At 40.2% G+C, this 26,002-nt stretch overlaps 1 protein-coding gene across 4 annotated transcripts in view; it reads right to left on the minus strand.

Moving 5' to 3' along the window:
- LOC110473608 (VPS10 domain-containing receptor SorCS1) overlaps positions 1 to 26,002 on the minus strand; it is a 258,920-nt gene that overhangs the window by 61,401 nt on the left and 171,517 nt on the right. For all 4 annotated transcript variants that reach the window (XM_031505274.3, XM_085582756.1, XM_085582759.1 and 1 more), the window contains exons 6-9: positions 15,295 to 15,359; positions 8,436 to 8,554; positions 6,156 to 6,245; positions 780 to 959 (exon numbers count right to left, since the gene is read on the minus strand). In XM_031505274.3, coding sequence (XP_031361134.3) covers positions 780 to 959; positions 6,156 to 6,245; positions 8,436 to 8,554; positions 15,295 to 15,359 — 454 coding nt within the window. The remainder of the gene's footprint in view (positions 1 to 779; positions 960 to 6,155; positions 6,246 to 8,435; positions 8,555 to 15,294; positions 15,360 to 26,002) is intronic.

The following is a 26,002-nucleotide window of genomic DNA, read 5'->3' on the forward strand; positions in this document are numbered from 1 at the left end:
CAAAGGCACTCAGATCTACTTTATGACCTTTATTCTAAATGGTCAGAAAATGCCCTGAAGGAGACCTGAAAACAGAACCTGACCCTCAGAATAGCAGCTGAGGATTGAATTTCTCCTCAGCTGAGTGCTTGTCTCCAGAGGGAAAACAGGCAGGAGAGCAAGAGATGGACAAGGGCATATTAGAAGTCCTACTCTTAGGATCATTGTCATAGAAGACAATGCAAATTGGCCTTTTTACCCTGAGCTATAGAGCACACTCGTTCAGAAAAAGGCTCAGGGTAAAGAGGGCATTGAAATGAGGTATGAGAGTCTCCATGCATATGGGATAGCCCAAGAGGGCATATCTGTAACCACTTAGATTCCCAGAATAGTCGAAGCTGAAAAAGGTGACAAGGACAGCTGAAAACTGCAGTCTCTTCTAAAACAAGAGATTAGATTGCCAGAAATACAGCAAAAAATGAATAATGATACTGTTGAGCCTTTTGGAAGCTTTCAGAGCCATAGAGCCAACATGGGTCCAAGCAGGATTTTGGCTGACAGACACAGCTCCTCTAGCAACTGAATGAAATATTTCCTACACATCAAAGAGCCATGAGCTGTTCCTCACCTGAGAACCTACTGGTGAATACAGCAGTAAATCTAGGAAGGGTCAAACTCTGTGTTTAGCCATTTGTTTGTTTTGCTGTTCACATGCATTTTATGAGACTGATGTGCAAGGAGGAAACTGGCATCATGTGAGCTCCTGAGATAGCAGTGAGATGTCTGGAGTTATGACATACCTCATAGAGGTCAATCATCACATTCCCCTCCAGCCCTTGACTACTCTTGACATTTTCCAAGGCCAGGGTGAAGTAGACCCCTCGGGTGTCGGAGATGTACAGATTGTACGTGTCGTTCTGGTTCCACTCCTGAACAGCTGCAAACACCTGATTCTCATCTGTACTGATAACATGCATGTCCTGGGGAAAGAAAAGAGGCAGGTTACCCAGGGGGACTCTGTGCTGCCAATTCCAATGGCACCAAAGTAACTGGGGAGAAGCAAGGGATATATTTAGGCTGGAGTTTAATCGGGAACTCAGTAGACAATACTGTGGCATTTTACTATTTTATGGTCCACAGCCACTGCAAGCAAGTAATTCCATCCACTAATATTTTACACCAGCTCTTTTCTGCCAATTTTCAAAGTAGTAATTAACTGATGAGGTATTAATTGAACATTTACTTGGCATTACAGCATTATACAGCAGCACTTTCACTCCCCTTACCAACACCTTCATTTTAATGAATATTTTGTCTGGTGAATAGGGAGGGTTGTTTATTTTTGGGTTTGCTTTTTTTTTTTTTTCCTCCATTTAGCATCTGAGTGATTCCACTCATGACTATGGAATCACAGATGTTAAAAATGTAGGAATTAAAAGGAAAAAAAAAAAAAAAGAAAAAGGAAAAAAAGACCACTATCAGAAACATCTGCTTCTTGCCCAGCATTCAGAAGCCAAATATGCTCAGGACCTGATACAAGTAGGAACTAATGAGGGAACATCTGCTGTTATCTACCGTTTCTAATGGCAATGTGGCTGGAGCCAAGGCCCTGGACCACTATACTCAATAGCACACCCCAAGAAATAAAACAGAAAATCAACCCTAATCCTCACTAGATATAAAGAACAGATATATAGTTAGCATTATGAGTGAGGTTTTGTTTTAGTCTGTTTCTTCTCTGTGTTACAGCAGGCAGGAAGCAATGATGATAAGATTGCATAAGTGAAGAAAAAACAGGAACTATTGAACCTGATCTCATCTTTCAATGCCTGGAGAAATTATTACCCATTTTATTTTATTTTCCATTACCATGGAAAAAGCCACCAAGAGAGAGATTACTATAATGAAATTCCCAGGCTCTATCTGCCCAAGCACAGACACCCTGAGTTCTTTGGTTATATAAAAATCTGTGAAGGTAGGAAAAGAAATTTCCTACCTCCTTTCCTGGAGATTTCTTAGCACCAGGTGATTCCCAGAAGACTCAGCTGTTCAGTCTGCTTTGGGCAGATATCCCAAATTTATTCTGCTTCCATGAATCTCAGCCAGGACTTTCTATATGCAAAACTGAGAACTTTATCAGAAAATATACTCTTTGGTAGCAGATGCTACTTCTCCCTTCTGCTAATAATAGCCTTTGAAAATTCAGTGTCTGGTGGCTTTTTAGGGAGGATTAATACTTCCAGATGAAGTCTTGTAATGTAAAAATAAAAAAGTAATATAATGAAGAAATTTGATCTATAAATATGAAAGTGGATTCACCATGGAGTTAAGATTCGGAACAGTTACTTGCTCATCCAGATCTGGATTTGAATACAGAGTGGATGCATATGCACTTGATTTACTTTCTTTGCATTGGAGAATTCAATGTCCCAGAAGATGGGCTCATTTTGTGAAGGAACAGATTGGCTTAATTCCCGAGGCAATAGGAAAAGTAATATAAGTCCCACAGAGTCCTACTAATTTTGGGGGTGAACAGACATCCTCTCTCAGCTCCAGCTGTGCCAGCAGGAGTTACAGCCACAGCTGTTCATCTGTGGCTCCTCTTTTCAGACTGTCACCCTGGCTCAATCCGCTGGTAGATCCACATCAGCAGGTGTTCCCAGTGTGCTCCAGGCAACACTGGCCAGCACAGCTCTAATCTCAAGTTTTAATTTCTGCATATGGGCACACATGGGCAGGCCTCTCCATTCAAACACAGACAGAAAGTAAAACTTGCTTTGCCTGGTGAATGTACTTTTTCATTACCTTACCATTTCATTCAATAGTTCTGTAAAAACTGGGGGAGAGGACTAAAAAGATATTTTGATCAACACCAGAGGAAACTAAAGGCAATTTCACAAATGCTGAAGAAGGAAATGAGTTAATTTATTCACTAGATGCTTCCTGCATTTGATCAGAGAATGCTGTAAGATGGAAGTCTAAAGAAGATTCCAGTAAGGCTGAAGAAATTTAAGCCTAGGGAAGCAGAGATTGAGATGGAATTGGCATAATATACATAATGCAGAAATTCAAAAAAGATAATATTCCAGCTGGGTGCCTTTGGGGATAAATTAACTATTCCTCTTAGTATGGCCTTGTCCAATAGATGCAGCAATGATGCACAGCTTTGATAGAAAAGGATTAGTATATGGGCATCAAACAGATCTTGGACCAGCATATGGAATTTCTTCATTTCCACACTGGGAAAATTAAAATTAATCAGAATATCATATTATGTATTTTTTTTTTCAGGGTGGGGACTCATTTCTTGGGGTGAAGGAATAATACAAAAAACACAGCCTTCATCTTGACATACATAGCAGAAGCTCCTTACAGAGATGGAAGAGGACAGGAATGTGAAGCAAGGCACCTGTCTCAGTCATCATCCCCTTTAGTGGCTCCCCTTGCATTTGTCTACTTAGAGCCTGAGCTTTTTTCTCTCTGTTCCAGAACATACTGGAAGTGCATTAATACGCAGTTCTACTATCTGTCCCTTTTGCCTTTTCTAAGACAAAAGTAACTTGATGCTGTACATGGGTTTGATCAGGTGTCTCTTCAAATCACTAAAAGGCGAGGCTTTCTGAATTACTGAACAATTGGCCCTTTTGTATTTGGTCAGGGAACTTTTTTCCTGGCAAAGTAAGTAGTAGGGATGTGTAATGTCAGTTTTATTCTGCCAGCTCAATTGGGCAGAGCATGGGTCCAATAACAACAAGGTTGTGGGATCAATCCGCATATGGGCCCTTTACTTAAGACTTGATGATCCTTCCAACTTAGAATGTTCTGTGAAATGTCTGTGAAGATGCTGGTTCCTGCCTTTGCCTTCTGTGAAATTACTGGGGCTATCAGCTCTTTTAAGATCTGTATTATATGTGTGTATTCTTATGTATTTATTTTTGTTATTGCTTCTTCCATCAGGATGTACATCCTGAGGTTGAAAGCGGGTGATGAATTTAAAACAGAGGTACCAGATGCACCCATCCCATCACTATTCAACCCAATACCAGTTAAGACAGGTGTTTTTAAAAGAGAACTTGCTTGAAGTGCTTCAGTATTCTCAAATGTCTGCCCAGTGCATTGGTCTAAACTGGAGTAAATGCGCCCTGTGTGATTAACGTGAGTGACACTGGTGTGTGACACAGCCCATACTGTGGTGCTGTGGTACAGAACAAGCAGCATCAACCCACAGGTCAACATCATTGCAACAATTAAGAGGTCTCAGTAAAAACTATTTACAGGCTTAACACAACCAGTATGCACATATGCAGGCATTTGCCTGAATGGAACAGAGTTTTAAGTTTATTTAGGCTTTTAATCAAAGTAGCTACAAGGCTGTTAATGTCAACAAGAATAATATTTTAGTTTGATTTGCTGTAGGCTATCCTGCCTGAGCAGCAGCATCACCTGCCAAGGCTGCCTGCCTCCAGTTCAGGAAGAGTGACATGCAGAGACAAAAAGCTTGATATTTCCATCTTCAATTCCAGAAGTCACTTAGTACTGTTTACCATATTTGGCCCCTCTTTCTTAGCTAAAGGAGATGAAAGAGAATTTGGGCATAAAAGAAGCTGTATGTTCCAGTTTCTTGAATAATATAACTCTCTGTGCATTTTTCATAGAAGTGCCTGTTTTGCTTTGATGGCAGCCTCCTAGACAGCCACAGTTCCACTGCAGCTCCTTCCAAGCCATATGCAGCTCTTCAGACTTTGAAGATATTCTGAATTGTGACAAAGCATCGTTCTTTGGGTCAAATAACATGAATATATTGCTCCAATTCCTGTTCTCTGGAACACATTGTAATTTAACTCTAGTGCGTTTTCCCTGGATTTCCAGCGATTTCTTTGAGAAGGTGGACAAAAAATAAGTGTGGGCTAAAGGACACAATAAGTTTAAAGCAAACAGTGTCTCTACAGATGTTCCGAATTGGCTGTAGATAACAATTTTTATTTGGCTTTTACAATAACCATGCTAAAATGCAACTGGATTGCTAAGAGCTCTTTCAAATAATACCTATTGAAATCTGATATGAATTTGCAAAGTAATTTCTCTTGCTTGGGCAGGATGTTTCAAAGCAACCTATTTTAAAATGTGACTGAAAATTTTGAGGCAGACCACAGGTCTTCTGTGCCAGAGCTAAGGCCTCATGGTTTCTGGTGTGTTTCTCACTATCCTGCAAGCTGGGTTCCAGTCCTGTGAACAGGAGTAAAGGCTCCAACAGCAGCGTAGGGAAGGTGAGGCACCAAAAGGCTGGGTTTGAGCTGCAGTCTGTTTATATGAAGGTTACCCAGTCAATCCACTATAAACAGGTCTGTTGGGTGGAGGAATCAAAGACAGTCGTGAAATTAGCCAAGTTATCCCTTTGAACATGTCCACCTACAAAATCTGACCTTGCACTTTCTTTTTCTTTTTTTTTTTTTTCTTTTGACAATTCCTGCTTAGTTTCTGGAAATGTATTTGTCTTCTGTTGTTAAACCTCATATAGAATCCATAAAATAATTTTCTAGCTTTCAGCTTAAATCTCATTTAGACAGACTATATCAAGAATGAAAAGGCCAAAAATAAGTCCTCTGTCTTTGTTAAGAACCTATTAGGATACCAGCTGCAAATTGGCAATTTCTTCAAAATGAAGCTAACATTTTATATAGGTCTTTCAAAATATTCAGCTTCAGAAGGCAGAAATATCTTTTCAATCTCCAGTGCTAATTCACCATTGTTAATTAGGCCAGAGACAGAGCAGGCACACAGAGACATCTTTCTGCTTGGTTCCCATTAAAATCTACTAATGAGGCAAAGCACAAAATGCAACCACACAAGACAGCAAGAAGAGGGGAATTCTGAGACAAAAAAAAAAAAAAAAAAAAAGAGAATCCCCTCCAAAACTTAATTCATTAAGCATAAAGAAATGGTAATTTTCATGGGCTGTGGTATCTGTCTACACTTCATGCTCATGTCCTTGACTAGCCAAAGTGCTGAATTTTGCTTAGCACTATTAGTCCTTTCTTGCTCATAAAAGTTCTGTTCAGGAAGAATACTGTTTTCATTCACTGCATGTCATCTTGCAGTTACTTGTGTTGGACTCAAGATCTATGCAACCCAAATATCTGTAGGCTCATATGGGGGTTCTAGCAGCAGCAACCTACCTTGGGCAAGGAGTACTTTGGCAGCTTCATTTGTGCAAATGGGCTCCTCCTATAAGAAACGTAATAATGTGGTCTTCCTCCTGATGTCAGCTGCAAGAGAAGCAGAAAAGTTATCATAATTTTTTTTTTATTACCAGAAAGAATATCAAACAAAAGCTGTTAAGAGAAATACCACAGTGTGGTGGCAATAGCTTAAACTGCAGCACTGTTACAGCTGAGGAATAAACATTGATCCAACTGACAGTGGCTGAAAAAGAAAACAAGAGAAATCCCATTTTCAGCAAAGAGAGACAAAGGCTAGAATCTCGTGTGAAAACTTGTGAATAGTGAAGTCTTGACTTCAGCTGGGCCATTATGTCACCTCCTGATACCACAGCTCTCCTGTGCCTCACCAGAACACTCTGTTCTTTGCTGTCTGTAGGGTGTTGATTAGACCAGCACATTGGCAGACATGAGGCTTGGTTTTTATTTCTGCTTCCAGCTTTGATTCCTCTGTGGCCCTGGACAAGCCATCATAGGTATCTGCTATGAGATCAGCTAAATATTCACAGGTATGGAGGGCTGGAGAAGCTCAGTCAATTTGGTATTTCTGTGAATCTGGCCATATATTTAACTGCATAAATACTGACGGCAGACCTTGAAAATGCTGGGTTAGAGCAAGGTGAGGTATCATTTTCTACCACCTATTAAAGGAGGGAAAAAGAAAGAAAAAAGCTGTCAATTTTTTCTGGCTTCCAGTGCTGCTGAAGTATAATCAATGTTTGTAAAGTACTTTGAAATCCTTGGATGAAAGATACTGAAGAACAAATATTCCAAGGGATTCTCTGTGCAGAACTTTGCTTTAATTGCTTGATACCTGAGCTTATCAAGACTTTTCTTTAGTAGTAAGTATTTTAAAATGCACTGCAGTAGTTTAAAATGCAAGATACACAGAGGCCAGATTCATACCAGATTAAGTAAAATAAGCACTATTTCTCACTCTAAAACTCTTCAACTTTTTTTTTTTAAGGGAACTGGGCAAAAGTTAGGGGAATGAAGGCCAGAAATATTTTTAATGAGAGACTACTGTGAGTTTGTAAATAAAACAAGTTTCGTTTATTCCTTTATCTTAGTGCTTTTAAGCCTACTAATTAATTCCAAATGGCTTAGTTGCAGAAAAGCCAGATGGAGATCAAGGAAAGAAGAGAAGGCTAGAAAGGAGAGTGTTCATCTATTCCTCCAAGCTTCCACAGCTTGGCACAGGGTCATTCCTCCTCTGAAGAGCAGAAGGGATAACACCAGACGCAGCATCAGCCAGGATGGCTGAAGAGAAACACGCCAGCCCCTGTGTCAGAGGAGCCCAGACACAGAGCCACTCTGGAATGAGAGCGTGTGGCTGAACAGCGACGCACGGCCCTGTTTTCCCTGCCACAGAAACATTTCCCTTCTGCTCAGACACACTAGGCACAAAAGCTGTTCTAAAGCATACATGCCAGATTTATTTGTGGATTATTTAGACTGGTGTTTAAGACTGAGTTCATTAATGGAAGCCAATTAGCAATCAGCTAACCCAATGTAAAACATAAATCCTCTCTCTTCCCTCCACTCACAAGCATGGTAAAATATAAACTGTATGAATGCCCAGTTTAGGGCTAATGATCTCCAGTTCACCTCCATGTTCCCTACAATTCTGTTGTCATTTTTCTCCTCTTCAGCTGACATTAAATGGAGACTGGCAGCAGTCTAATGAAAGCCACAGTGGTTCAAATCTATTCACCAGCTCTCACCTGGAACACAGCCTGGCTGAGTACATCCCATCTTCTGCCATTTCACTGTAATCACAACTGAGGCATAACAATAAAGCCTGATTACTCCTTTGGTGCTTTCCCTGACTCCCTCCCTTCTTTCTTATTTCCTTCTTATACTCAAAAAAGCTTTGGTCTACTCCCTTGTCATAGCAGATGAATGACACCACTTCCAGCTGGGGGTTAAAGCAGTAATCCCAGAGTGCTGATGAGATGGTAAGGAGTGGCACAGAGCACTCCAGCACACAGAGAACATACTTCAAGCAGGAACTCTATGGCCCTACAGCAACAAGAAACTAGAGTTTAAAGGAACACAGTTAGCATTGTAACAAACTGCTACAACCCACTCAGGACCTTTATAGATCCAGTGTTGTCTGAGCAGTTGCAAACTAACACACATGCACACACATGCAAAGGAATGCAAGAAAAAATAATAGAAGACAGAATAATATAATATAAAGTAATAGACTAAATAAGAGAGGAGGGTGTTCTGCACCTGGACAAAGACATAATCACCCTGGACGATCAGGGAGTTATGGTCAATGTAGCCTGGAAAGGGTTTGCTGCGAGTGGCTTCACTGCAGTTCTGCATCTTGCAGGTGATGTATTGGGCATCTGAAAGGAAAAGAACAAAAACAATACACATGAGATCCTGAGTGCAGATTCTTCCTACTGTCATAAACCTGTTTGCTGAGGTGGCACTTTTGCTTCTCAGATTCATGTGAAGTGAATTGACACCATCCATTCAACACCACACAACCCTTCTTTCCCCTACATCCTTTGTAAATCCACCCTTGATTACTTTCTTCCTTTAACAGCCTTCCTTCTTTACCTCTATCTCCCATTATTTCTTTCATTCAGCCATAGATCAGATGTCAAAGCTATATATTTTTACCAAGGGAGAACCTTCTATGATGCACCTCTGTATTTCCTACAGCTTTTACACTCTGCAGAGTAACAGAGTGTAAAGTTATTCAGATCAACTTGGAAAGTATCTCAGACCAACTCCTGTTCAGGGGCTTTACCTACTTCTCTGTTGACTGCATAGGTAGCTGCACTCTGGCAGACCTGGGCAATCATTCCACACTCTCTTGTAACTAGAAGTCTTAGCAGTTGCAAATTAAATGGCCTAAATACAGCCCTTTACCTCACAGCCATGCCAGCCATCTCATCCACTGTCACTACGTGGGATGTCCTCACCTCCTATTCTGAAGCACTGCAAGGTGCTCATCTCATAATCTGTCACAAAGAAAATCAATTTGAATTTCTTCATGGGGACAATTTATCCTAGAATACAGAACCAGATTCTCAGTAATCTGTTTGGATTCTTCCAAATTCATTAAGAATTTGCACTGTGTTTTATGACAAACCCGAGCCACACAAGGAATAATTTTGGCTTTTTAACATTAGTACTTACATGATAGAAGCACTACATTCTATTTAATGTTAGAAGTACTTCTAATCATTTTCTTTGGATAGACACAGCCCCTTGTTTGATATAATTACCAGCTTCAGATCAGAGAAATATGATTTTACACTGAAATGGCTGGAATTTTACCATCATGTATTTAATCTTGGTTTTAATGCAAATCTATAATTTGACATTTCTCTCCTTGCTTCTAAGGGGTGTTGACTTCTGCTTGAAACAGATATGCAGGGTAACGAACCTTCAGGAAAGCTCGATGAGGGATGACTTTTCTCCAGCACTAGCAGGGTTCTTGGAGTATATAAAGTGCTAAGTATTATTAGTCGCTGCTGTTTATAACATTTTAACACTATCGCAGCTCACTGCAAAGCATTCATGAACACAGCCTGAGCAGCATGATCGAAATGCATCTCCCTTCAGAAGGATGTGAGTTTTTCCACATTAGCCACGAGAGGGCAGGGAACTCACAATTCCCAGCCTGCTGGTTCCTGTGAGCTCAGGAAAGTTCCTTTCAGAGCCACTCAGCCCTCTGCTCCCCTGCATCCAGGAAAGTGGGAGCAAACAAGGTCTCCTTGGACATGCTCTTCTCCAAGCTGAGCAATCCCATCTTCCCAGGGAGATGGCTTCATCCCTGTGAGCATCCTCGTGGCCTCCTCTGGCCTTGCTCCAGCAGGTCCCAGCCCTGCTGTGCCGAGGCTCCAGAGCCGGACACAGAAGCCCTGGAGGGTCTCTCACTCTGCCCCAACAAAGCTCCTGAGTGGGTCCTGCTGCCCCCTGAGCTGTTAAAAAGTCTGGGGGATTAAGGAATCTCCTCCACAAGAGATTTTTAAGAGCAGGCCAAGTTGCCATCCATTAGAGTAGACTGAGGTTTTTGGATCTTGCTTTAATGGAGGAATGGGGACTATCCCTATTTCTGCTGTGATCACAGGAGTCTGTGCAGCAGTGATTGTATCATTGATGAAGATTTACTAAGGCAATTCCTGTGAACTTTTACAGTGCAATTCTCCATGGCTTCAATTCTAAAATGCCAGTAATAACTACTAAAGGGCAGAGCACAGAAATTGCTTAAGGTAATCTCCCAACAGCCAAACACTGAGATGTGCACTACAGGAAAAGCTCCTTTTGCTACAGGAGACAGAAAGAAGGAATAGCAGGCTTCTTGCAGTGCCTGGTTCTCACTTTTTTTCCTAAGGGAAAATTTTCTGTGTTCACATTAACTCAAGGATATTTTCCATTTCATTCTCACGGACATTTCATGTGACTCCGTTGGCAGAGGTTTGTAATTTAGCATTAATTAATGTCAATTAATGTATTCAGTTGCTAAGCTCTGGAATTAATTTCATTAGTTTTCCCACACAGATGTTTTCCCTGCCATAGGTAATTAGGACATTATGCTTTTCATTTCCAGAACCCTCACCTCCAACAACAGCTGCTGTTTTTAATATACAACAACAAAGTCACACTGTGTCTGGAGAGAAGAACATAGCAACTCCCAGATCTTACACCCCCAGATGAGTTCATTTTTGACAGGTTTAGACACCCAGAGTAGAAATCTTCTCAGGGAATGGCAGCTATTTCTAAAGAGGAAGCAAGAAAAGTCACAGAACACATTGGAGGGGACATCTTGTAAGGGAAACCTCTGACAAAATTAATCTGTTTCAGTGGTGAAAGAGAATTGCAAAAGCTAACAAAAAAAAAAAAAAAAAGAGCCAGGGGGACCCATTATGAAATATTTTTGTTTTCTCCATTTAGCTTGAGCACTATTCTCATATGTTTTCAAATACAAATGGATCCAACCTGTCCCAGAGACATTTCTTGGCTCGCTGGTGGAGAAGGAATGTTACTGGTGGCTACTGGAGGCTGGCTGGCCTCTGCAAAATAAACAGGAGAGTTTTAGATCCCTTCCTAAAGCAATGGGACTTTCTTCAGTATATTTTGTTGAAAAGTGCTTTGTTTGGATTAAATATCAAGCCCTAATATTCACTGCTTCCTAGCTTCCCTGCATGTATGTCTTCTCAAAACCTTATTAGATCACAGGGAGGGTCAGAGAAAATGGTCACTGTACTCTGCACATATAATTTATATTTTTCCTGTCTTTAGTTCATTGAGGAATGTATCTTTTCCTCTATCAATTAAGCCACTGGGGACAAATCAGATGTTTTATACAATGTAGTCAATGATCTGTTTCTCTCACAGATTTTCTGTGGGGCATCCCAGTTCATTACTAAGCAACTTAGACATCAGGACAGTTTCTGCTTTTGCAGCATGACTGGCATCCATCCCATAAGGACATGGTAGTGACATACGTCACTGAAAGACCCAGGCCTGTAACCCCTCTCCCTCAGGGACTAATAAAACAAGGTTGCCTTAGCAGTGCAGGTACAGCTTCAGCATTCACAACCTCCCATGGCAATGAATTCCACAGTTTAAATAAATGTTCTCCAATACTTCAATATTATTTTTTTTTTTTTTGAGAAACACACAAAATGACTGTTCTTTATTTCCATCTGGTCTGAATATTGATTTGTGAAACATGCATGGTATGGGAATATGCTCACAACTCTCCAGGACTCAGCAACTGCAAAGCAATTAACCAGTAATGAAGATCAGTGAAACGAAACCATCCTATTTACTAACTACTCACAAATCTAGTTTTACCCTGCTGCTACTCGTCATTGCATGTCAGCATCAGAAATCTTTCTTTACATAGGGAAGTATATCCTCCACCATGTCTGGAATAAAGCTATAATGAGAGAAACTAACAGATGCCATTCTCCAGGACAAATACTAATCATGATCATGAAAAAAACTAGCCACAATCAGGAAAAGAAAAAACACTGCATAGGTTTAGGGAACTAGAGGAATTAATTCACCACTGTAGCTATGTTAGGAAAAGACTGCCAGGCTAGGCTGTCTACTCATTTTTTCCACAACAGTGATTGTTTTATTCTTCCCAGCAATTTCCTGTGAAAACAGAAATTAAAGTACTAGTGCAGTTTTGTGATTCAGGCACTATTGGCCAGATGCTCAGTCCCTGTGGATCAGCAAGCAGAACATGTCTGTTGGCCCCAGGTGAGACTTTGGTCCTACCTGCATCACAGCAGCACCTAAATTATCTTTCAGTAGGAAAAGCTGCTATGTTAATCAGGACAGCAGAAGAAAAGCAAAGGAAACAAAACTACTTTTTTAAATATCAGGAGCTCTCTACATTTTTGCCAGCATATTAGAAAAGCCCTTAGCTTCTTTCATCCACACTTTTAAAAAAATTTAAAACTTTACTCTAAATAAATTGGTCTCTTATCTACAAAAGCAAATGCATGGCTCATAAATGTAATAGTTGTTTTACTGTCTACAGAAACTGTCATGTAGACATCCTCTGAGTCAGTTTTGCCATTCTCTAGAGGGCCAGTGGGTACCCAGTTAGTCTCCAGATGCCTTGTAGGAATCCATCTTTCTAATTTGCACCAACAGTCTGGATTCCTCCATAGACACCACCTGAAAAAAAAAAATTACCTCCCATTTAATTAGCTTGAATCAGGCCTTACTGGGATAACACTACCAAGCTCAAATCAGATAAGCCTGTTAATTTTAGGATCTTGTGTGTTCTTCAGAAACCTGAACCCCACGTGTCATTAATACCTTCTGAAAGCACTTTAGGTTGCATTTGAGCAAACCTAGATTTAACTTCCACCATCACCCTCTGGCTGTGGTGGTGAATGTAACAAAGAGAAGCTTATTGTGTGATTAAGAACCATTTGTCTTACTGGGGTGTTGCCCTAAAGCCAGACCCAAAAAAAAAAAAAAAAGAAAAGGAAAAAAAGTCACAATTCCTGCTGACTACTGGCTTGCCTTTGATCCTGTTCCAAAATCAAAGCGAAACACCAGGGACACCCAAGTGTACAAATGGAAATGTGAGATAAACATTCATAGGAACTTCTTCCAACCAGAAAAAAACAGTTTTACCACCATGCTCTCAGCCCCAGATTGATATGGATTTGGCCTGAAGCCTTTGAAAAATAAACAAAAGCATCACATTCCACAAGATGAGAATTTGCGTGGTGCTCTCCAAAACTTAAACAACAGCATGAAAACCATAAAAAGCAGCAATTAGCCCTACAAATCTGTGTTCACCAATAGAAACTGAGCAGCCTGTACTCAGCTCGCACATCATTGCCTGCACCCTACTTTGATTAGACACAGTTTGTTCAGGAGTCCACATTTTTTTTCTGGATCCCAAGGGGAAAAAAAAAGAAAAAAGAAATAGGGAGAATGCACACTCAAGAGCAACATTGCTAGCCACATCCTCAGCAGGTGTAATTCAACACCACTGACGTTATACTGATTTATGCCTGCTGAGGAACTCTTGTTTTGGTCCTTGCAAACATTTTACATTATGTACATAATCACAATAAATTAAGTGCACAGACAGACCATAACCAGAAAGCAGAGACAGAGTTACTGGTGTTCTAGCAAGGAGAGCCCAGTACTGAGGTTGTTCTCTGCCCACTGGGAGACGAATATCCCTCAAATGCATCACCAGAATACAGCTTCCTAAACATCCTGTGTAGTGCTTCATCTCAATGACCTCAAGGTTTTAATGACTTCTAACAGTAGTATTTTGTGCTGAAATAGACACTGTCCTGTTAGAATTTTTTCCTTTTAGCATGTCCCAAGAAATAGAAAGCCTCATGTTCCCAGCCTTGCTGGCACATCAAGTGAAATTGAGGGGAGAAATAATAATCACAGATCACAAATTATAAGAAATAGAGATAATACATTCTTTCACTGTCACTAATCATACATCTCTTGAAATGAAAAGACCTTTAAAAAACTTTATGGTTTCTATCACAACTGTTTCTTTTCAAAATTCATATTCCAAAAAGTTCTCTTTCAAGTTACATTTCCTAAATTAAAAACCAGAATACCTTACAATTAACTTTTCAGATATTTTTTTAATTTTCCAATGACAAATTGCACATTTTAAGTAGCACCACTGCATTTGAGGGTACAATTCAAGGGGGAACTTTATCCATTAAAAAAAAAATGAACTGAAGGCATCATTAAGACTTCTGTACTGTAAATGGTAACAACTTTCCTGCTATGTTGCAGGAAAACTTCTATCTACTGAGGAAACAATAAGGAATTAAAATGACTGGATCTCTGGCAGCTGGGCATTCACTGTGATGCCTGCCTGAGGCAATCCAATGTTGTGGAAAAGAAATCCATGGAGAAAGATCTGCAAAGTTAGTGGAGCTCAAAGATAGACCTTGAGAAATCCTGGATGGGAGGAGGAAAGGCCAGTGGGTGGCTGAGGGGCCTGAGAGAATTTACAGCCAATTAGGAAAATATTTTGGAGTTGCAGGCAAAGGAGGCTCCTGGAATAGGGAAAAAAAAAAACACCTCAAGAGGCAAAGCAGGGAGGGAAAGAAGCTGATGAAAGTGAAGGACAAGGACAGGACATGCAGTAACAGTGAAGAACACACTCAGACTGGTCATTAAAAGGTTTCTAATTGGGTATTTTTAGCAGTAGCACCTTAGGCAGAGTATCCCAGGTCTGCTAAAACTATGAAGCTATGAACAAGGTGATATTATGTACTGTGTGAACAAACAGCAGCTAGACTTTGTGACCCAGAAACTTCTCTTCAGTGTCGTGTTCCCATCAACAAAAATCATGTAAGAAGAAATAAAAGTGTTGTGTGCAGTAACTCAAGTTACTGCTTATCACCTATTCTTCCTTACCATGTCCTCAGCTCCTTTCACAGCCTGGTTAACTCAACTTTTTCCCTTGCTGGAAAGGCTTCTATTCTGACAGACCTAAACTGGAACAGCCAAACTCCTCATACTACATGAGTGAATTGCTGTATTGTATGGTTGCAAGAATATGAGGAGAGCCCAGTATACCACAATATTTGGAAGCTGATGTACTTACGACCATCCACTGTCCTTGCCTCCAGGTGCACAAGGTCAGGCTCTCTTCCATTCCCCATCATGGACCTGTAAAAAGAAGATTGAGACAAGGGCATTAAAAACAACATATGAATGGCTGAGAAATTCTTTCAAAGGAGATCCGGTTTAGCCAGACATAAACTCATACTCACAAATAAGAACTGATAATTTTGAGAGAATTGTGGAGTCTTCCCTAAAATTAACTTGAATATTTCAAATAAATTCTACCATTTTATCTAATAAATGTCATTGTACTTATGAGCTCTTTATTTCTCACTTCTTTTCACCTGGAGACATGTTCCTGTTCTTGTTGGCACATGAAATTTTGATGTTTCTCCTGGATTGGTCAGAATGATGCATTTCAGTTCAGGGTGGAACACAGAAGACTTTAATTGATGGGATAATAGTATTTGCCAGCATACTAATTATAGCTGTTCCTTTATATTGGACATTTTATGCACATTTGCTTAATTGACACTCTTAATGATCAATGTTCCCTCATTAATTAAGAAGTTTTAAAAACTCATTTTATCCTGAGACATTTTATCACTTCTGATCTAATAAAAACAGTATTCCATTAATAAAAGACGTGTCACATTGAAAATGACTGTTTGTTCCCTCTGCATTAACAAGTAACAAAGTAAAGGCATCGAGCACTGCAAATAAGGAGTTTATGGAATTAAACTTTGCTTCCATTGTTGAGGTTACCCTGGACTGGCACTGGTGGCCTCATCAATTCCCTGGAAGAGTCCAAATGGCCCCTGGTTTGATGGACAGCCTGAATGATGCACGACTACTCTGTGTGCCAATCCCACTGTACAGCTGCCTCAGCAGCATCTCTGACAATCAGCCTTCTTTCTGGTCTTCATCCTATCATCCAAGTCATAACCCTGGATTAAAGCTAAGGGTTAAACAACCAGCTTCTTGTTAGTTGCCTGACCTCCTAGTTAATAGAAGCATGAGGGAAGACACACATTCATTTCCAGTGACAGAAAAATTAGATGTTCTCTTCAAAAACCTAATTATTTTTCAGGAAATCAGAAGAGAGGTTCAAACAGTGATTTAGACCCTAATTCAGTTCCCACTGACTGTAATCAGAGGCACCTCCAGTGCTTAATCATAATGTGCATTAACTAATAACTATTATAAAAATGTTAACAAGACTGTGTCCTGATTAATCCTTACCTTTGCTTGACAAAATATATAGCAATTCACTAGCTAGAAAAGCTTTTGTTCTCCTTTGCTGGGGACTGAAGTTCAGAAAATACTCTGAACCAGCATTGCTTTTACCTCTTCTCCATTTTTAATAAAGTCTATGGCAAGGTGCTATTTCCCTAAACATTCAATTTCCACTTAAAAATCTCTGCTTCCTGGTAATAGACACCAATTGAGGGGGGAAGGAAGCACTTTCCTAGGGCATTTTTATGATGCTTGCTACGTTCAGCAGATTTGGGGCCAAAATGCCAGGCCTGCTCATTATAATTTAGTTCAAGAAAGACAAATGCCAGTGACAAAAAACACTAAAAAAACTGCAGAAGGACAAAGTTAGCATATCTCCTCTTTATTCTTGTTTATTTAAGTGGGATTTAAATGCTGGAACTGGAATATTGGATTAGCCCACCTGGGCTATTGCAGAAGACATAGTACAGTTTTGTCAGTTCACTCCTCCTCCTGACCTCACACACCTCCATGGAGATGTGAACTTTCCAAAGAAACAAGGAATAGATTCCACAGCTTTGAAAATTTTGTCTCTTAAGAGGGCACCAATGGAGCTCATGCAGCAAAGCATGTGAGTCTACACTCAGGTGTTTTTTGAATTTCCTCCTCACAGTGCTATTCTGACCCCAAGAGAAATATCTTTTACATCTTCTCAGGAAAAGAGAGCCAATTTTATGAGCCACAATTTACTTTCAGGCACCTTAAGAGCAGCATATAAAGATATGGACCCCTCAAGCCCTGAAAGTAGTCACCTGCATATTAGTATCATACTGCAACTGCCAGCACTGGGATTGTAGGAGCTTCAATGCAAGGCAGAATTAAGGCATCAACTGTCCCAAGGGGTACAGAACAAGGACAGCTGAAACACAGCTGGTGACAAACCTCCAGGACTTCCTTTCTTTTGATATCTTCTAACCCCTGCAACTTAGAAATGTGATGACAAAGATGAAAAGTAAGGTCCAGAGGAGGAAATTCCTAAAGTCAAATAGGATCTCTGAGGTATAGTCTAGAGCCATATCCGTGACTTCCTATCTGCCAGATCTTTCTTCCTGCATTAGAAAACACACATTTCATTGCTTTGATATACAATTGGCTTATTTATTTCTGACAGCACAAGTCATGGCCAGGCCCATAATATTAAATGCCAACAAGAAAAACCAGTTGTAAAGAACAAGCCAAATACAAATACACATCTTCTCAAATCATTATTAACTGTACAGAGCTGACAGCCAGAAACATATCACTTCCATCTGGATTCTGCTGAAAGTTTACTGACCAGCATTTTTGTAATGGCACATTTTTTTGGATCATGCTGTCTTGTTCCATGGTAGCCCTAGGATATTTCTTTATACATCTCTCCATACCACCTGAAAACCACATAAAGTAATACTCATCTTACCCAGTTGTACATCACAGATATGTAACTCTGAACTAATCACACTCAACTCTCTTTGCAGGCAGAGAGATGAAGCAGGCAGTTTTGCACTGTGGATCAGCTGAACAGTGTTGGATATGACTTTATGAGAATTTATCCTAGAAAGGCCTGTTTCTCTCCATTGAACTTAAGATGTCTGGACACCCACACTACAGACACCCACATGTGATCACATAAAGGTCCCAAAGCAGGAACACAACAGACCTGAAATATATTTATTACCTAATTTCAAAAAAACAAATTACAGATGAGTTATGGATTGCAATTGAAGGAGTAATTGAATGTCCTGAGCAGGACATTCAATTTTTTTGAGAAATGTTTTATATAGCTTACATCAGCCTTATTATTTACTCTATAAAAGCCTAAGAGATATTCAGAAATGCAATTTTGACCACAGTGAGTATATACAGGAGATAAATATTGTGCTTTTGGTGAGAACATGCTCTCTCTAGGAAGACAGACATATCCTTTCACATGCATAGGACAATCTGTTCCTAAAACATCTACTGGAAAAAAGGTGTTAGGAACTGTAGGATATATATCAGAATTCCTGAATTTTTAGTATGTCAACCAAATCAATCACAACTCTACCAAGCATCCAGCTATTCTATCAGTGGGTTTTCTTGTCTTCTTCAAAAAGCATTATCCTTAGAAGCTGAGAAAGTCAACGTGCTTCTAAACCTGAGTATTATTAAGTAAATGGGGTCAATATCAAAAAGAATGAATAACTGATTACAAAGATATTCCATTCCTGACCAGACTGGAAGATTCTTAAACCAAAGGTAAAATTATCAAAAAAAAAAAAAAAAAAAAAAAAAAAAAAAAAAAAAACCAAGCTTCACATGTGGCAAAAGGAAACTACATGCTGGACTGGCCCAAGAGAGCAGTAAAGCCTCCAACTCAGTGTTTCTAACTTAATGAGTGCCCACCATAGTTCATTATCTTTTGTGCACATAGTCAATGCAACACGGGCAATGCAATGCTTCCCAAGGTAGATGAGGAAGAGTGCTGTGTGTTCCACAGCTGATAAACCAAGCACCCTACATACAACAGGGGGACAGATGAACAACATTCTGGGACCCACTCAGCTACCGACTTCTCTCAGAAATCTCTCTAAAATTAAACAATAGTCCCAAATTTGCCATTCCCTATTCTGAGCAAGTTCTGTTGGCTATGCTGGCAGTGCCTTCTTCTCATATTTCTCAAATCCATTCTCTCCTTTCAGCATCTCTTCTCAAAGACCAAACAATCATATATCCACAAACTTTTCTTCTTGCCTCAGTCTATGTTTTCACTTTGTGGTAAAATGCCAGCATGTCCTTTGTCCGTCCCTTTAATCTCAAGCTTTCTGTAATACTCCCAGAAACTTAAGGACACCAGGGATATCCTTGCAATGCTTTCTGTTGAATGGTGCCTATTGTATTTTTGTAATTAACTTTAAGTGTTTTGTTGGTGTAATTGTCTGGATGTTTTGAAAAAAGAAAAAGGAAAAGAAAAAAATCTTTTGGGAAAAGGAGGATTTAGAAAAGCCAATGGGAGTGCAAGGCAGTGACCCCACTGCCTTTACGCTGAAGACGCTTACATTTTGAAAAATTTAGGACCCCCGTGGTCCTATTACAAAGTTGCTTCCTAAAATTTTAATCAGTATCAAGCCTGCTAAGTAGTAATCTGCACTTGAGAGCATCACAAATCGATAGCACTGGCTGCAGCAGAGTAATTGCTCTGAATGCAGATTCCACATCCACCGTGAGAAGCAGCACAGGGAAAAGAACCCAAATCATCCCCTGGTTTGGAACTAGGCTGAACTAAACAAAAGCAGCCTGGCACTGCCCATTGCACAGTAAATGCTAGTTGGCATATTTCTGTAGTGACCAACCCCTTGCCATCTTCTCTGTCTGAAACATTTCTAAAACCTTGGCTTCCTTGGCCCATCAGCTCCTCTGAGCCAAGAAAATTCAATAGAGACCCTGTTATCCTGGGGTTTCCACCTCTTCTATCTTTTTTCACTTCCAGAGACAAAAGCAATTGTTTATGGATGCTGGGAACTGATGAGGCTTGCAAGGCAGTCAGGCCACTCAGAACTGCAAAAAGGCATCATTGTGAAGAAAGCAAAAGCTTCTACTTGCTGCACCTAATTTCAAACTACCATTTTTTCATAAACAATGAACTCAAAACACCAGACAATAACGACTGCATCTCAAGGATTTGTGCATTTTGGAAAGCAGCTTTGGGTGCCTTTGGTTTTGGATGCTTGACTTCAGACACAGACACACTGTATCTGAGACTATAAGCACAAGAAACTCAATTACAATCTTTTCATATGTATTTCTTGTATCATACATGCTCACAGCAGCAAAGACCAAACATCTTTTAAGACAGGCAGTAGAATAAGTTATTTTATAGACTCTGATGCAAATGGCCCAGAATGCCAAATGTCCTTTTCACAGACAGAACCAGTGTGAATGCCCCTCACTCTTTATATGGACACAGAGGCCTTATGCAGCTTTTCCATGTCTCAGAGGAAGTGACCAAACGCAGAATTAGGACTCCTGTGACCATACCTCACCTGCTCTGGGGGCAAACAGGTGTGACTTGTTCATGCAGCAAAGGCTGGCAGACAAATGGCAAAACAGCATGTCTCCACTAAGGTGGGTGGGAGGAGATCCACACAGTTCTGGCCATTTTGAGATTATCAGCGCTGAGTGGGAGCAGCTCAGAGGTGGCTGCAGTACAATGCCAAACTGAAAAGTGGCATTGCTTGGAAAATCCAGTTTGACTACTCAGCATGAAAAATGCTCATGTGCCTCAGCTGCATTTTGCAGATGGCTTTGTTCTTAACAAGCTATATATTTAAGATGCCTCCTGACCCTCAGCAATCCCTCTTCCTAGTCCCAGTTTGAGCAAATCCCCATCTCCATATCCACAGAAAGACTAACTAGCTGCAACAGTCATGTGGAAGAGGGAATGTACTCCTAGAGATCCTTATGCCAAAGTTGTCCTATGAGCATAAATATTCTAACAAGCTCTATCCCGTCACAATAAAGCTATAAAGTTGCTTTGTTCAGCACATAATAACGGCTTTGTAATTCAATTATTGGTAGAATTTGCCTTTAGGGATTTATCTTCCTTTAGCCTCAGCACTCATGCAAATCTCTTATCGTAAATCTTGCCAATGCAAAGCCAGCTCCTCCACTTCCTCTGGACATATCTGTCACTTCACGTTAAAAAACTGACACCCTCCTCCAGCTCAGTGAATGGCAGGTTTTTGGTTTTGTTTTAAAGGACAGAATGAAAACAACAACGGTGGATGACGCTCACGCTGTCCTCGGTAGCATCTATTTTTTGGTCCCACTGATGTTTCTATAACACTAAATTCTAATTGCCATTCATAAAAATAGTAACATGTAGCACTGAACAGGAAGCTTTTTGTCCAAAGATACAAAAGCACTTGACAATCAACCTTTAAGTAACCTTCTCTGCATGGTACTGATTTGTTCAAGACCTATGGAAAAGTACAAGACAAGCACACCAAGTTAGAAATAGGGGCTGAGAAAAATTTTTGTTCTCAGCTTTATAGATAAACTTCACTGATTAGTCAAGAGCACAGGGGCCTCATTGATTTGACCAAGATCACACAGTTGCTATGTGTCAGAGATAAAAATAGAGCCTGAGAGTCCTCCAGGCTCCTTTTTCTTTTACTACTATATTGACTCCATGAAGACTTTGCAGATACTCTCTGTTCCTTTTTTTGCTTGCAGAGGTCAGTGAATCTGCCCCAGGGAGCTTAGTGTGGGAGGCAATTCTTCTGGTTTCTTTAGTTCAGTCTTCATTATGTGAAATTTCACAGATTTTACTATTTCTGGAACATACTTTAAAGACTGCTTTCTAGATTTAACATCTCCTAACCACACCCTCCTACATCTCTGCACTATTCTTTCCCACATTGTCCAATCACATTAAATGATATAATTTGGTGCAATTCAACTGGCAGCCACTGGGCCAAATCCATTCTATGGTTTACTTTAGTCAGTTTGTCACCCTTTCTTTAGAACTGATAGAAAACAGCAGTGCACTGAGTAAAGCCCAACTTCTCCTAATTGTGCCACCTCCCAGCACTGACCCAGAAAAGCAGGTGGCTGCTGCTGCTAACACTGAAACCGGTGAGTAGGTAACTGGGGGTAGTGGTGAGACTTTCTGAGGCTGTGGGGAGTCACTTTCACCATCCCACCACTTTTTAGAGCCCTAGTGCATAATGACCCACCCCCTTCTACACTCTGCAGCCTACACACCCCACAACTTTGAGGGCAGCAGCAAAGGAAGCCTTCTGCCCTGCTGCTGTACCACCACAGCTCTGTGGGAAGCTCCAGAGGAAATAGATGAATGCAAATTCTCAGGAGGTAGCTGTCTATTGCTGGTAACACAGGGTGGAAGGAATGTCTTAAAATGAGGATCTAAACTAAGTGGATAAAATGCAGTTAAGCAGAACTAGATCCTGATTTTAAGATAGCCCTTCAATCCTTCTTCTTATATTGCAGGTAACTTAAGACTTCAAGCTGGCTTGAAGAGAAAGGAGGAGAAAAGTACCCTCTAGTTATAGACTCTGAGCTCCCTTCCTTGATATCATGAACCAAACCTACCTGATTTAGTTTCTCTGCTGGTACAGTCTAATAGGATCACAATTTCCTACTGTGTTAAGACCGTGTCTCTCCCACCTTGTAGTGCTGTGGCCCAGTCAGGCAGCTCTGGAGGAGGCCAGCAGTCATTTAGAGCAGGGGTGGAAAGTAACAGTGTGCTGCTCATTAAACATACAAGAGAACACAGCAGAGCAGCCTTCCTGACACAGATCCTGACAAAGCCACAGGTGATTTACCTGTGCACCCCTTCACCTTCTCAGGGTCTGTCCTTTATAGGTGCAGACAGAGAAATCTCAGAGAGTTCCAATGCCTGCTGGAGACTGGCACATTCCAGGGTCCTGCACAGCACTGCAGGCTCCTGCTACTGATTAGCTCCCAAATCAAGATTTTGAGTGTGGTGAATGGATGCCTGCCTACTTCTGCAGAACTTTAACGAGGAAAAGTGGATGATGTAGAAAAACTGAAGCTCATGGGAGTCTGCACTCCTTTATACAGTATCTCTGGAAGATTTTTTTAAGAAATAGCTGCTGAATTGGGAAAACTAAAGCACACCAACCTATGCATGAACCAGACTGGGTCCCAAAAGGTTTAATCAGATGAACATTGACTTCATTCGCACCTGCTGAAAACTGTCGTGGGTTTCTCTGGCATGTACCCATAACCACCATATTTAAGCTATGAAAAAACATTTTAAATGAAATTTCTTCCCTTCAACTCACTGAATAAGGCTTGTGTGTTAGATCAAGTGGATGATTTTCTGGACAGGCTGTCACAATGCACTTTGATTGGCATCTTTCCCATCAGCTTCCAGCAGTTGCCCTGCAGTGATTAAAAGGTCTTATTCAGCCATACACAGCATCATTTGTACACAGCCCAGGCACTGAGGCATTTAAATTGCCTCAGCCCACCTGGGTGGGTGTGCAAATCTCACCAAGCCAAGAACTGACAGAAATGCTGGGACAGTGCACCCAGCTTGCTCCAAGTGCTTGAATATAATGAAGTTTTTAACAGGGCTTTGACACCTCATCCCCTTGATTTTCAGCTCTTTCAGCTGCTCCAGTGAACACAGCCAGAGCTTTTAAAATACAGCCTCCAGCCTCCTCTGAAAAAGAAAATATATATACTCTATAATTATACTGTGAAGATTAACTTTCTTTGCTACTACTCATAAAAGAAACACAAATATAGGCCTATCTACTTATCTGTCCTCCCAGCTGCTTACAGGCTTTTCTCCCCTTCAGTGTGTGTGCATATTTTTGTATTATTTGATGAAAAGTGTGGTTGGCTTACTATTTTACAGTGTTTGCCTCCATTTTCTTCTGCTCATACTCAGAGAAACATAAGACTGAGTGGACACCTAGCAACATGTCTTACCAAACTGACATATCTCCTTTAATTTCTTCAGGGAATCATTAACATCGTGGATATGTGATGCTACTGGAAATCAGAAATCATGTGGGTTGGAGTGGATCCTAAAGAACATCTCTAGTTCCAGTTTTCCTGCCAAGGCAGGGACACCCTCCACAAATCAGGCTGCTCAAAGCCCCATCCAACTTGGTCTTCAACACTTCCAACTTCCACAGCCTCTCTGGGCAACCTGTGCCAATGCTCCACCACCCCAAAAGTAAAGAATTTCCTCCCAAAATCTAATCTAGATCTGCTCTTTTTCAGCTTGAAGCCATTACCCCCTTGTCATATCCTCCATGTCCTTGGCAAAAGACCCTCTCCAGCTCTCTTGTAGCCCTTTTCAGGCACTGGAAGGTGCTCTAAGCTCTCCCCAGAGCCTTCTCTTCTCCAGACTGAACATCTCCAGGTCTCTCAGCCTCACAGGAGAGGTGCCCCAGCCCCCTTGTTATTACAGCCTTCCAATCTTCTTGAAGTATGGAGTACTATTATTTTTGTATTTCTCCTACTTGCTTGTCTGGGTGCAACACTAAAGTAAAAAAAATAAAATCAATACCACTGATAAAATTGTAACCTAATGATCTAATTTACTGCTTGGGCTTTTCTATTGTTCATTTTATGTTAGTTTTTAAGACACTTTTATTATTTTTGTTTCATTCCTTCCCTTCCAACTTTCTCAACATTAAGTTTTGGTTAGAATTAGAAAAAGAATCTTTTCAGAAAAATTTCTGATTAAAAACTATTACATTTTGACAAATTTTAATGATATTTTTAACTTTTTTTTTTCTTTTTTTTTCTTTTTTTTTTTTTTTAGGGCCAGCTCTGATGACTTACTGACTTTAAAGAAATAATTTCTGGTGGAAGGCATGACTTGATCTGAGGACCAGACTAAAATGGATGTTTGGATTTGCAACTCACAAAGTATCACTACTGAACTCTGACTACATGAGTGAACCACTCTAAAAAAGGAAGAAAAAAAGCAACATAATTCCCAGTGCAACTGGTTCACCAATTGTGTTCAGATTTGTATTCACTACAAACCAGCATCTACACCAGCAAAATTTCACATTAGGAATATATACCAAAAATCACCAAATATCACAAAAATAAATGCAGAAGTATTTAAATAAAGCATTTTTATTCAAATCTTTTAACTAGAATCTACTGCATTCTCTTTCCCTAATGCCAACTACATTAGTAAACACTTTGCTATCAGCAATAATCCATGTATATTAACTCGTTCCTGTATTACACTGCTGAATTAATATTGCTTAGAATACTCCTTCCTAGTAATTAGGGTATTTTCACAGAGCACACAGTTCCAGAATTACCAAGTACCTTGATAACTTCCATGCATTTTTCTGTCACAGTACATTTAACAGTAAAATCTCAAGAGGATACTGGAAAAATAATAAAAACCATGAAAACTGTTGATACAGTACAGAACTGCTGTGCCACTGCATACACTGCCTGTATGCAGTGTGGATTCTCCCAAGTCCCCACCTGACACATATATGGCTGACTCTTGGAGGGGAGTACATTTTCCTAAGCACACCACTTCCACATCCCTAGATCCTGCAAACAGATATGTGATGATACCCAAATTACAGAAATTATTAGAGATGTCAGTTAGAGCAGCCCATTACTAAAGCCTGACCAGCCACAAGTGTGTCCTAACAATATTTTAATGAGATAGAAAATTACAGATTTCTTTTTCCAACATTTGTTTTATTTTGTTTCCAATGGACGTTTTTAAGACAAGAAGTCTCCAGTCACCTCTCATTTTAAAGGTTTGACTCCATCTGCTCATCTCCCACCTGATACCTCCTTTCAAAGAGTGATATTACATCTCTTTCATCACATGTGTGGATGTCAGGGCATCACTTAGAGCTGCAGGTAGAAGAATGAAAACAGGGAACAGAAGAGCTTTGAATAAAAAACATTATATTTCCATATTAATGGCTCCTCTCTATGAAACAGAGGATGCAAGAATAAAAAGT

The sequence above is a fragment of the Lonchura striata genome, chromosome 6 (assembly GCF_050655825.1).
Source record: "Lonchura striata isolate lonStrDom1 chromosome 6, ASM5065582v1, whole genome shotgun sequence".
NCBI lineage: Eukaryota > Metazoa > Chordata > Aves > Passeriformes > Estrildidae > Lonchura > Lonchura striata.